Below are 12,902 nucleotides of genomic sequence, written 5' to 3' on the forward strand. Positions count from 1 at the left end.
AATCAAATAGCAACTTACCATTATTTAATATAACAAAAAATAAAAGCATTGCTTTAAGTATGTGTTTGAAAAATATTGTTTGTAATTTATTTTTAATTCAAGACAACAAACATATGAATTTTAAATTTTATTTAAAATGTGTGTTTTAAAACAGGACTAGAATTCATAAAGCACAACATAAACTTAACATATTCATCGTGTATAAAAAATACTAAGAATAAAAAATTAAATAAAAGGCAAAAAATAAATTGAATATTATAAAACGTCTATCTTCGATTAGTTTTTAAAAATTCTCTGAGAACAGAATACAACGAAGCAACTGTCGAGAGCAGCGGTACCAACTCTGTGGATTTTTCGTGATTTTGACGATTTTAGATGGTAAATTGGGCATGTGACGATTTATGATTTTAATGAACGTAGTTATAAATTGACTATTTTTGAAAATGTGCGTCTCAAGTTTCCTTTTAGTGTTTTTATTACGTGTTTTTAGTTGTAATGTAAATATCAATCATACCTGTTCTGGCTCACACCGCATTGTGCACCACACTATACACTTTCTACACACCACACACAAAGTTAGTTGTTCTGAGTCACACGTGTGAACACTTTTTTCGGACTTCTAATCGAAAAATGTGGCAGCTGATTTTTTCTGCAAGCCATATTATTTGCAGACAGAAATTATAAACAAAACATATTTTGCCGGTATAAACATAAAAAATTAAAAGTAAGTGCGTAATTCAAAGCCATAAAATGCCTGCCGGATTTTTGTTAGCAGTGAATAATGTAAGGACAAGAGCAATTTATCAAGAACAAATAAGAAGGCGACAATTGCGTGATGCTTCAAATCTGTTTTGATTTGTTTTTTTCTATCCCTCCTCAATGTTACTCATGAACAAACGATCGCCGGGTCGTTCTCTTTTTTGTTTTTGACGGCGGAGAAGTTTTTATTTTGGTTTTGGTCAAACAGTTTTTAACATCCATACATTAAAGGAAATTTAATTATAGTGAGCATAATTAACTATTCTGTTAAGGTTTTTTCTCATTTGTATAGCTTAAATATTTACAATAATATTTCAAACAAATTTTCTATCGTGGCGGCCTCCATGTGCAGAAAGATAATGGCGGCGTTAGTTTTTTTTAATTGTTCAGTGATTTGTGCACCAAGAACACTTTGCAGAATTGAAGATGCCATATTTTTCATGCAATAAATTTGGTAAAATTCACTTTTCTTAGCCCATTGATTTTGTAAAAGTTATAATTTAATTACCTTATATTTTCAAAAAGACCTTTGATTTGTTTAGGAAAGCGGCTAGTATTCACAAAAATGAAAGATAATTTTGCTTAAAACTTTTTTTTTTTTAACTTTTAAAAATTGTGGCAACATTATACTTTCGAACACACTGAAAATCAGCTGATTAAAACAACCCCAAAATTTATACACCAATCAGAGGAAATTTCGGTTCAAATTTTAGATGGATTTTTAAAATCGTGGTTTCTGCCATATATAAGTGACTTCCTCAATAAAATTTGCAAATATTTATAAAAAACATAATAAAGATTCAGATTCTGTTATTTATTAGTTATAAAAACTTCTAACTTTGCATACGATGGCTGTACACTAAGCCTACACAAAAGAAATGTTCGTGTACATTTTTCAGGTCTATGACGGTGTATAGTGTTGGCCAGAACACCTTTTAAGTGTGACACCACACGAAAATTGTATATGTGTGTACCAGAACAGACACGAATATTAAAAAATATGCTTAACATACTCTCTCTGCCACAATCTTAATTGGATTAAACACATCGCAAAGCTTGAATTAAAATATAAAACAACTGTAGCTTTGATTATTCTGGGGGGGGGGCATAGCCCCCCCCAGCACCCCCCCAGCACCCCCCTAGCTACGCCAATGATTCTATGCCAAGTGTTATTCGTATGTATGATAAGCTTCCTATAATAAAGGAAGTCAGAATTATCATTTTATAAGAAATTTTACTAAATTTGAGGAAACTTGGTTTTAGTTCATATTTTGTTTATTTTTACGAATGCTTTGTTATCAGTGAATAAAATTTTCTTGTTCAGTAGTAAATTCTTATACCCAACGAAGAAAACAGTATTAGTAAAATTCCATGCCTTATTATAGTTAATGAACTATTCCTAACTGCTTTCAGTTTAGGATTTTTTTTACTAAAGCAAATAAATTTTATTATTTTAAACAAAAATTTAACTTAATGGAAATAAAATGGCTAAACTAAATTGATAAACATTTTTTCCTTTAGTTCCGAAGGCACTTTTTTTCTGGGTGCACCGGGAATATCTGGAAATGTTTATATGTAATAGACATGTTTGAACATTACATTGAACATTATCTATGTTAAGTAGAGAAGGAAAGTATTTTGTTACTATTTTTAACCTACACTGATATATGCTAACCATTATGTCATGACAAATGACATGACTGGTGACGGTTATAAATTAAAGTTCAAATTTAGCCGTTAAAATTGCCATTATTAAAGGGTGATTCTTTTGAGGTTAGGATTTTCATGCATTAGTATTTGACAGATCACGTGGGATTTCAGACATGGTGTCAAAGAGAAAGATGCTCAGTATGCTTTGACATTTCATCATGAATAGACTTACTAACGAGCCACAACGTCGAATTTTCAGTGAATGGGCCCTAGAAAAGTTGGCAGAAAATCCGCTTTTTTATCGACAAATTTTGTTCAGCGATGAGGCTCATTTCTGGTTGAATGGCTACGTAAATAAGCAAAATTGCCGCATTTGGAGTGAAGAGCAACCAGAAGCCGTTCAAGAACTGCCCATGCATCCCGAAAAATGCACTGTTTGGTGTGGTTTGTACGCTGGTGGAATCATTGGACCGTATTTTTTCAAAGATGCTGTTGGACGCAACGTTACGGTGAATGGCGATCGCTATCGTTCGATGCTAACAAACTTTTTGTTGCCAAAAATGGAAGAACTGAACTTGGTTGACATGTGGTTTCAACAAGATGGCGCTACATGCCACACAGCTCGCGATTCTATGGCCATTTTGAGGGAAAACTTCGGAGAACAATTCATCTCAAGAAATGGACCGGTAAGTTGGCCACCAAGATCATGCGATTTGACGCCTTTAGACTATTTTTTGTGGGGCTACGTCAAGTCTAAAGTATACAGAAATAAGCCAGCAACTATTCCAGCTTTGGAAGACAACATTTCCGAAGAAATTCGGGCTATTCCGGCCGAAATGCTCGAAAAAGTTGCCCAAAATTGGACTTTCCGAATGGACCACCTAAGACGCAGCCGCGTTCAACATTTAAATGAAATTATCTTCAAAAAGTAAATGTCATGGACCAATCTAACGTTTCAAATAAAGAACCGATGAGATTTTGCAAATTTTATGCGTTTTTTTTTTTTAAAAAAGTTATCAAGCTCTTAACAAATCACCCTTTATTAGCTACAATGCTAATTCTGCACCCTGTGCAAAATTTCAACTAAATCGGTGATAAAAATTGGCCTCTGTGGTCATATGAGTGTAAATCGGGCGAAAGCTATATATGGGAGCTATATCTAAATCTGAACCGATTTCAATAAAATTTGGCACACTTGACTACACTACTAATTGTACTCCTAGTGCAAAATTTCAACCAAATTGGGGTAAAATTCTGGCTTCTGGGACTCTATTAGTCCATATCGGGGGAAAGATATATATATGGAGCTATATCTAAATCTTAACCGATTTTTTCCAAAATCAATAGCGATTGTCTTTGTTCCAAAAAACGACGCTATGCCAAATTTGAGGACGATCGGACTTAAACTGCGACCTGTACTTTGCGCACAAAAATACATAAACAGAAGAACGGACAGACAGACAGACGGACATCGCTAATTCGACTCAGAATTTAATTCTAAGACGATCGGTTACTAAACGATGGGTCTCAGACTTTTCCTTCTTGGCGTTACATACAAATGCACAAACTTATTATACCCTGTACCACAGTAGTGGTGAAGGGTATAAAAAGTTTGCATTAGTTACCAATCCAATTTCATTTAAAATTTCTAAAATTACTTTTTCATAGCCTACATGAGATTTTTTAATCATTTCATAAAATAATGTTTCATCTAGCAACGTATTGAGTCCAATGGGACTCGGTTTGTTGATTAAATAAATAAAATGGAATATATCGATTATTTATAACTTCAAGGTTCCAACCATCAGATTGTTCACAATCACCTTCTTACCACTGATTGTGAAAACCGAAATATGCGCCCTGTCAAAAGATCTTGGGAATTTATTACATACCTACCTTGAGATAATGCACAACATTCGTTATAAAACTTACAAATGTATGAAACTGATGATCAGTCGCCAAAGTCACGCTTTGTTTTTTTTTTATTCCTGGATTATCATTACTTCTTTGCATGATTTGGCCTTTTTTTAATTCGGTTGTATTCGCATGTGACTTCAGGCTGATAACTCAAGAAAATATTCTTTTTGTAATGTCTGGCAAAGTTTGCCTCTTATAGCTGATACGAGAGGGACATCAAAACACCATTGTGTCACATGACATTACCTAGAGATTTGTATTTAATAATAGGATTGCCCTCAAAGAAATTTATAATAAAAGAACAGTATGCAAAAAAATGAGAAAAAAGATAAAGTAAATTTAACATTGTTTGTTAATTTTTTGTAGAATAGCTTTTAAAATATTTCAAAAATAGTTTATACACTCAAATGGAAAATTTAGTAATAAAAACAAAATCGTTTGCTTGCTTCAGATGTATCTGAATTTCCGTATAAAATAAACTTTAACCGTCAATATATTTTTTTAGTAAAGGGATTCTATTCATTTCATTTATTTTATTTGAAGTTGAAAGATAAATTAACAGCTCCTTTTTTAATATTTCGAAATACAGTTCGCTTTCTCGAATCAATTGATGAAAATGTACATTATTGGTCAAAATAGCAGTAATAAGTTTTCAGTTGTAGCAAGCGACACTGTTTTCCCTTTTTTATACCACACTGTGGAACAGGGTATTATAAGTTAGTGCATATGTTTGCAACAGCCAGAAGGAGACGAGATAGATGGTGGTGTCTTTGGCAATATTGCTCAGGGCCTGCCCCGTAGTCGATCTAGCCATGTCCGTCTTTCCGTGAACATATTTTTGTGACCAAAGTCTATGTCGCAATTTTAGTCCAATCGACTTAAAATTTGGCACAAGTATGTGTTTTGGGTCAGAATAGAATCCTATTGATTTTGGAAGAAATCGGTTCAGTTTTGGATATAGCTCGTATTTATATCTTTTGCCCGATATCTACAAATATGGCTCCAGAAGCCAGAATTTCAGCCTGATTTGCTTTAAATTTTGCACAAGGAGTGCAATTTATATTGTGCTAAGTTTGGTTGAAATCGGTTCAGATTTAGATATAGCTCCCATATATATCTTTCGCCCGATATGCACTTATATGTCCCCAAAAGCCAAAGTTTTGCCCTGATTTGCTTTAAATTTTCTGCATTTTCGATACGCATTCCAATTTTGATTTAAATTCGTTCAGATTTAGATATAGCTCCCATATATATTACACTCATATAACCACAAAGGCCACAGTTTTACTCTGATTTATGTGAAACTTTGCGTAGGGAGTAGAATTAACGTTCTCGATATGCATGCCAAATCGGTTCAGATTTAGATATAACTCCCATATATAACTTTCCCCCGATTTTCACTCATTTGACCACAGAGATCAGAGTTATAATCCGATTTACGTGAAATTTCGCATAGGGAGTAGAATTAAAATTGTAACTATACATGCCAAATTATATATGTATGTTTTCTGATTTTGGCAAAAATGGCCAAAATACCAAGATTTCCCTTGTAAAAATGCCACGCCTGTTCCTGTATATCGAACGAAAGAAATTTGATTTTGGTTTCAGGGCATTAAATTTTCCTATATTTCTAATAGTAATAATTCCAAATCTTTAGTTTTTTGGAATTACTTAGCGTATTTATTAAGAATATTGTATTACTAAGCCTAATTCGACAAGGATATTTGAGAACCTAATGTTCATATTAAAACATCAGCAATTTTTAACCAACTGCAGACTTTCTAGCGTGTGCCCGTCCTAGAGTGCTCGATTGGTCTTACTTTCTTTATAAAGCATTTCGGCATTCCCCAAATTGTGAGCCATTCGTTCTAGTTTACTTCTATGGAGATGACGCATTGGATTCTGTTGCGGTCACCCGAATTAGAATCAATTTGGTTTTTTTCTCAATTTTTAAATATTTGCAACTCCTACTCGACAGCAAAATTTTTTACCATTCGAAATAGAAGAAACCAAACCAAATTTCTTTCGTTTGAAATACATATGAAAGTATTCGTATGGGATATGGGAGCAGAGTTACAGAACAGCTAGCATAACTTTTTATTGACAATTAATGATTTCTTCGACGTACGTTTAATTTATTGGTCGCGCCTCGCATTCTCGGAACTAGTATTTGGTATTCCCCATTTTCATGTATTGAGTATATAGCCGGCAAATATGTACAGCTTATCAAACCTTGATATCTACGCGTTTTGTAAGAAAATGGTTTTAATAACACCGATGGTGCTTGCTATTTCACTATGGACGAGTCTCTAAAGGAGATATGAACACAAATATCAGCTGCATTAGATCTCTTTTCTGCTCAATACAAGCAAGCAATGCAATCCACAGTGGCTCTTCTGTGGACACCATGATCATGATGACCAATATCCACCTAGAAATGAGATCTTTTATAAAGATTTATTTAGTTTTCATTTTTTAGCAATCCAAACACGTTGACATATTTTAACATTCGCATAAAAAACGTTTTGTCGTTTTGATTTTGTTAAACCTTATCGTGACATATACAGTGTATTCCTTTATTGATTTTGATCATTTCCAAATACCATAAATTTGTTTAGTTTGGATCGGCTTTCTCCTCATATCGAAGACTAGAATTAAACAAATAAGCTTCGTATTAGAAAAAACATTTATTTAAACTAAAATTGTGGCAAATGTTATTATAAATTTCGATCGCACATTACACAAATCAATAAACTAATGTACTATGTGAATTTCAGTTGGGGTTTACTCAAAATAAAATTAAAAAATTAATTTTCTTTGCATTGTATACTGAATATAGTTTCTTATGATGCGTAAATCTGAATGAGAGAATGAGAGCTTTATTCAGTACTGTTGTTAGGGAGATGTATCCAATTTGGAATCCCATATGTGGAACTAAAAGATGAATATATGAAAAAAATCTTGTAGTTTATGGAAATTACTAATTACTGTTTGTTTTAACACAATCCAAAACATGAAAAACCCATTTGTGACTTTTACACCAATTTCTTTGCCTCAAAGAAACTCTTCAAATGTCTCATTTGCCAAAAGCCCATGCACACCAAGACAACTGTTTGGGCAACAGACCACCACAACACACGGGAGTTTGTGCTTTCACTGGTCTGACGGAAACGTTCTTCACGATAGCGTTGATAGTTTTGTTCTTTAGTGATTTGATCCACCTGATCCAACAATTGGCGAATACGCAATTGCAGTTCTGTTAACTTTTCCTTTTGTGCAACGCTGGCATAATCGATGGCATGTTCTCCGACTTGTATGTCCAAATGGACACGCAATTGAGCACCACTGAACCAGGAAGTACTATTCGAGTACATGCATATCACATGTTCACCGGGCGTGTGAGAGGTAAACGATATGCGGCCCTCTGAGCTATAAACACGAGAAAGAATAATTTTATCATCACTATCCCGTACTTCAACATGCATGCCAATTCCTGGAGAGGAAGGCATGAAACCATTAGAACGAGGATCATATAATTCCACTTTATAGTTGACTGTAACGAAGACAAAAACAGAGTTTTTAAGTATTCAGCGATTGGTTTTATTTGTGGCCTATTTACCTATGACGGTCGTCTCATCGGGCACTTCTTCGATAAAACATTTACGTTCCGTTTCGGCAATGTGGAAATACAAGCCAAATACGCTGTTACATGTACTTACAAGCACAAACAATGCAATTAATTGTTTTAACATATTTCTGATGTGTATTACAGCTAGTTTTCGGTATTTTCATAAAATTATTAATTTTACATCAACACACTCGACACGTCATGAGAAAAATACGATTCTAGAAGAAGAAAAATTTGCCAAAGTGACAGCAAACGAATTGAGAGAGCGTATTTAATATAAGCCGGGGATCTCTAAATAACGAAGTAGAACGATTTTATTATGGCGTATACGTGTGGAATTGATTTGAATTCATAGGCGAATAAATTATAGTAAATTATAAGCATGAGGAATATAAATTGAACTATATTTCGATTTTGAAAACAATAGACTTGTTATAAAATTTCACTTTAAGGTGGGTACTATGTTCGGTTTTCGAATTGAAAATCACTTTATTTTCGCGATTACTCTTCCTGAAATAATCAAAATTATAAATCAAGACAAACATATTCCTGTAAAGTCTAGCGAAATCTAGAGGTACAAGAAATTGCGTATCAATTGAGTTAATTTTACTGCTTTGTATTGAGCTTTTTTAATAAAGTAACCGTAAAAATTTCCACTCAAAAAGCGAACAAAGTACTGACCTTTAACCGCTAGCACCAAAAATAAATCTGTAAAAATTAACAATTTTAAATTGTTTGGTAAATATTATAACTTGGTGGAGAATGATCCAACGCAAAAACTGAAAAGTTTATTTTCTTTAAAATGAATTGTTAAGAAAAGTAGCCTTGAGTATGGCTATTTTAGCGCGATAATGCCAACTTAATGATTTATTTCAAGTTGTTCTAATGTTTCCATGAAACAGTTCCTCTGTATAGTGTTTTCAAAAATCATTCACACTAAGGCCGGAAAATAATTCGATTTTATATGTGAAATTTCATATAAAAAATTCGTATATAAATTTATTTATTTGTGGTGCTTTAGACTGTTTTCAAGGCGAAAATCTACATTTCTGTCATTTGATAAAAGTCGAGTTTTTCTCGAAACGATTTTGTGAACACTGTTTTAATGCTACAAAATCTGAATCACCCTGTGGGCAGCATATCTGTGTGAATGCGATGAATGTCAAAATATTTTGTTGACGTATTTGACGTCTCCATCTAATGGTCATTCATTGGCCACTTTTAATACTTTTACTAAAAACTTCACAGAACGACTATTGATTAATTTCAAAATGTCAATGGTATTATTGATCGGTGTAGCCACAGCTCTCTTAGTAGTTCTCGTGACTTTGCTTTATTTACAAAAGAAGAAAGCCCCAGAAGGTACGTTGTGTTTTTTAAGAGCCATAGCGAATATCATGCCAACTTAGCTGTTTTGCTATATTGCAGGAGAAAACAAACAGCCTCAGCAACGTGGGGTTCCACAGAGGGCCCAAGAAGGAGTGCCGAGAAGAGCTCAAATAGTAAGAAATCAACGCAATCGTCTGAGACAAAATGTGGCAGCTCCAGCTGCTGCCCAGGACAATGCAGCCCAACAAAATGAAAGTGATGATGAGAATGAACAAGGCGAAATACCACAAGGGCAGGTCTTAGATGAAAAAATGGGAGCAAAGAAACGGGCAAAAATGGAAGCTAAAGAACATAAGCGGTTAATGCGTGAGCAGGAAATGAAATTGCGTGAGGAAAAGAAAGCCAAAGAGGCTAAAGAGGAAGAGGAACGAAAAAAGCAAGAAGATCAAGAAGCCGAAATTGAAAGGAAAAAAGAAGAAGCTGAACGACTGGCACGGGAGGAGCAAGAACGTAAAGAACATGAAGAATATCTCAAAATGAAGGCAGCATTTAGCATCGAGGAGGAAGGCTTCGAGGAAGGAGATGAAGAAAAAGAAAACCTATTGGCCGAATTCATTAAGTATATTAAAGACAATAAGGTCGTTGTTTTGGAGGATTTGGCTACCGAATTTAAACTAAAGACACAACAAGCAATTGAACGTATACAAGAGCTACAAGCAAATGGTTCTATAACAGGTGTAATTGATGATCGTGGCAAATTTATTTATATATCTGAGGAAGAACTAGTTTCTGTGGCAAAATTCATACGGCAGCGTGGAAGAGTTTCCATACAAGAATTAGCCGAAAGTAGCAATAATTTGATAAATTTGACACCCGTTACTACAAGCTAGAGAACAAAACCTCTACAAAATTCAATGTAAAAAATGTAGTAGTTGTAAGGATTGTTCTTTTTGTAATTATTGATTTTATTGTATTGTTACAAAAATATTTAAAGTCTGTAGTGTACATTGTAAATAAAATACAATTGGGTAAACAGTAATTCATGTTCAAATTGTCATAAAAAAGAGTAACATTATATCATAACCGTTTGGGATTCACATTATTTCAGTGTATCGAAATAAATTCTAAGCTTTATCGTATTTAGTTGTATTGTTAATCGTCCATGTCGTCATAGTCGTCATTATCCATATCCATATCATCTTCCTCATCTTCACTTGTTTCATCTGGATCTCCAATTTGTTCTTGACATTTTGGACATTGACATAGGAATATATAGTTTTCTTTGAGAATCTGTAAAAGGGGGAAAATAAATCTTGGGGTCAATAAAAAGTTTAGGAGTGGCAAAGGGTTCGATTGGAGAGAAGAGTATTCACAACACCAATTATTTTAATTCATAAGACCCTGCTGAAGAAAACCTTAATATGTGTAAAAAAAAAATTGAAACTAAGTAAGACAAATCAGTTTGGGGTCAGAAATAAGCTAAAGTTAGAGATAGGAGCTCGATAAGTCAGAACGGGAGGTTTGTTTGAACTTAATTGGCCAATGGCCATGCACTTGGATCATTAAAACATCCAAAGAGCAGTGGCACGTCCCGACCATCTCCGATATACGTTTGTGGATGTTAGGACCCAATATATTGATGTCTTAAAAAAGGGTATGTCATACTTATTAACACCATCCTATGGTGGAGGAAATAAACTATTTTATATCCCTAATGTATTGATCTGATTTTTTTTGTTCTAACATACCTTTTGTCTCGAGTGTCTGCTACGTTCAAGTTGGCATTCATCCAGATATGAAATGCATATTTCTTCCCCAGGTTGTATGGCTTTGGTAGCCTTTAATACCACAATATCATTGGAATAAGGGAAAGTTGATTGGGCGTTTGGTATGCAACTATGATTTATCTTACTTTGCAATAAATATAAACCGGAACCTTCGTTATTTAAGAATTCGCCAGCAACTATAAAAAAAATAAAGTAACAATAGTAAATTTTCTAAATGATTTATTCGCTTATATATTATAATTCACTCACATTCCCCTACTTTATCGTATAAATCATCAATGTATTCATCCAATTTGGTTTTATCCGATTCCGACATAGGTAAATCTGATACTTTTTTGACCCATTCCGCTAATACGCTAGTAGCTACACCTTGACTATTTGTTCCAACCAAGCCCATTAAGCTTTTGAATGCTTGTGGTGTAGTGAACTAGAATAAGGAGATGACTCAAAATATATACATATTTTCGACTAATCACTTACCACTTGGAATTCTTCACCCTGGAAAGCTTCACAGAAGGCTGTGTATAACTGTTCCAATTGTTCTTCGAAATTTTCACCCAACATTTTGTGATGAATTTGTTGTTCTTTATTTATTATTAGCGATTGGAATGATTGTAAAGATTCCATAAACTCGGCTTTATTTGAAGATTGTTGGTACATAGCCATTAAGCGAACCAAAAGCATAATGGTAGCTGTCTCTGGGGGATAATGCATTTTCCTAAATATAAATATGAAAGGCTAATGACGAATCATGTATTTAATTTAAGAGCATCTACTCACTTCCATATTTCATTCAATTTGTTAATAGGATGTGAATCATCTTGTCTGTAATTACCCATACAAGCGACCCGGTGATATTTTTTCAATGCCTCAATTCGGCAGTCCTCAGAACAGTAACGTATCTTACAATTCGGGCAAACAGTAAATTGTTCAAGCCATTGTTTTGTAGGATCATGCTCCGTTAGGGGAACAACCAAAGCTGGTTTACTAGCAAGTCGTCTAACATTTTCTGTTAATGTCTCCAGGGGTCTCATACAATGATCGCAACAAGAATAGCCATATGCAGCATTCCATGAAAATTGGCAGGAAACAAATGGTTCTTCTTCAAAGATGGTATCCCCAGCATTAAATAGTTTAGTTGCCACCATAGAACGGCCCTATTTATTCATTTAAATTAATTCAAGGAATCATGCATTTCATTTAAGAGTTGTTACATACCTTTCCTGGTATATCTTTAATTTCAAAAGAATACATTATCCTAGTGTTACAACTCAAATGGTTCGAAGTTGAAAGATAGAATTCTATGGGAAAACGTTGTTTTGATTTTGTTGGTGTGTCAGCATGTGCTTGACAGTGATGCATAATTTTGTACTACATTTGAGCCAGTATTATACAACCTTGATAAAATACCATATGGTGATACGTCTGGGTACTGTAAATTAAACAGTAAACTGCTTGTTCAAGAAATTTCCGTTCGCATCGACTCGAGCGAATAGTGCATTAATTTCTCAACATCCAGGAATTGTCGGGTAAGTAATGCTATAGATTTTTTTTTAATTTATCACTTTCCTATACTTTAAATCGGGATTTTGTAAGAGATTGGGTATATTTCAAAAAAAGGGAGATATTTCAAAAAAGTAAGTATTTCAAAAAGATGATAATCTTCTTAAGTAAAGAAACAATGTATTGTTCCCCAATAAGATACATTAATCATTTTTATCGGTTGAAATTTGCTGCTCCAAGATGTTCTGCAAGTAAAATCAGAGGATCGGCTTGTATGGGTTATATATGGACCAATTTTTGCATGGTTGTTAGAGGGCAGATACTAACGT

The 12,902-nt window shown here is 33.9% G+C and overlaps 3 protein-coding genes across 4 annotated transcripts; 1 reads left to right on the top strand and 2 right to left on the bottom strand.

Moving 5' to 3' along the window:
• Nucleotides 1-6,994: 6,994 nt before the first annotated feature.
• eca (transmembrane p24 trafficking protein eclair) lies at nucleotides 6,995-8,181 on the bottom strand. Of its 2 annotated transcripts, XM_075290401.1 has the most exons (3): nucleotides 7,946-8,181; nucleotides 7,315-7,879; nucleotides 6,995-7,260 (listed from the first exon to the last, which is right to left on the bottom strand). In XM_075290401.1, exons 1-2 carry the CDS (start codon nucleotides 8,076-8,078, stop codon nucleotides 7,362-7,364), a joined length of 651 nt encoding a protein of 216 aa, XP_075146516.1. In that variant the 5' UTR covers nucleotides 8,079-8,181; the 3' UTR covers nucleotides 6,995-7,260; nucleotides 7,315-7,361. The 2 variants fall into 2 exon arrangements, with proteins under 2 accessions (XP_075146516.1, XP_075146515.1); XM_075290400.1 differs by having other exon boundaries at nucleotides 6,995-7,879.
• Nucleotides 8,182-9,123: 942 nt separating this feature from the next.
• On the top strand, nucleotides 9,124-10,322 carry Ddrgk1 (DDRGK domain containing 1). The gene is made up of 2 exons (XM_075290404.1): nucleotides 9,124-9,316; nucleotides 9,383-10,322. Exons 1-2 carry the CDS (start codon nucleotides 9,226-9,228, stop codon nucleotides 10,171-10,173), a joined length of 882 nt encoding a protein of 293 aa, XP_075146519.1. The 5' UTR covers nucleotides 9,124-9,225; the 3' UTR covers nucleotides 10,174-10,322.
• On the bottom strand, nucleotides 10,225-12,448 carry Smyd5 (SET and MYND domain containing, class 5). Its single transcript, XM_075290402.1, has 6 exons — nucleotides 12,289-12,448; nucleotides 11,851-12,227; nucleotides 11,551-11,788; nucleotides 11,320-11,497; nucleotides 11,032-11,246; nucleotides 10,225-10,573 (listed from the first exon to the last, which is right to left on the bottom strand). Exons 1-6 carry the CDS (start codon nucleotides 12,430-12,432, stop codon nucleotides 10,436-10,438), a joined length of 1,290 nt encoding a protein of 429 aa, XP_075146517.1. The 5' UTR covers nucleotides 12,433-12,448; the 3' UTR covers nucleotides 10,225-10,435.
• Between the last annotated feature and the right edge of the window lie 454 nt (nucleotides 12,449-12,902).

Source organism: Haematobia irritans, chromosome 1 (genome assembly GCF_050003625.1).
Source record: "Haematobia irritans isolate KBUSLIRL chromosome 1, ASM5000362v1, whole genome shotgun sequence".
In the NCBI taxonomy this organism is placed as follows: domain Eukaryota; kingdom Metazoa; phylum Arthropoda; class Insecta; order Diptera; family Muscidae; genus Haematobia; species Haematobia irritans.

Coding starts and splice junctions, on each gene's coding strand:
- eca (XM_075290401.1), bottom strand. CDS start 8,078: ATGTTAAAACAATTAATTGCATTGTTTGTGCTTGTAAGTACATGTAAC. Junction 7,880..7,945: donor CGATGAGACGACCGTCATAG/GTAAATAGGCCA, acceptor TCTTCGTTACAG/TCAACTATAAAGTGGAATTA.
- Ddrgk1 (XM_075290404.1), top strand. CDS start 9,226: ATGTCAATGGTATTATTGATCGGTGTAGCCACAGCTCTCTTAGTAGTT. Junction 9,317..9,382: donor AAAGAAGAAAGCCCCAGAAG/GTACGTTGTGTT, acceptor GCTATATTGCAG/GAGAAAACAAACAGCCTCAG.
- Smyd5 (XM_075290402.1), bottom strand. CDS start 12,432: ATGCATCACTGTCAAGCACATGCTGACACACCAACAAAATCAAAACAA. Junction 11,789..11,850: donor AAATTGAATGAAATATGGAA/GTGAGTAGATGC, acceptor ATTTATATTTAG/GAAAATGCATTATCCCCCAG. Junction 11,247..11,319: donor ATACGATAAAGTAGGGGAAT/GTGAGTGAATTA, acceptor TTTTTTTTATAG/TTGCTGGCGAATTCTTAAAT.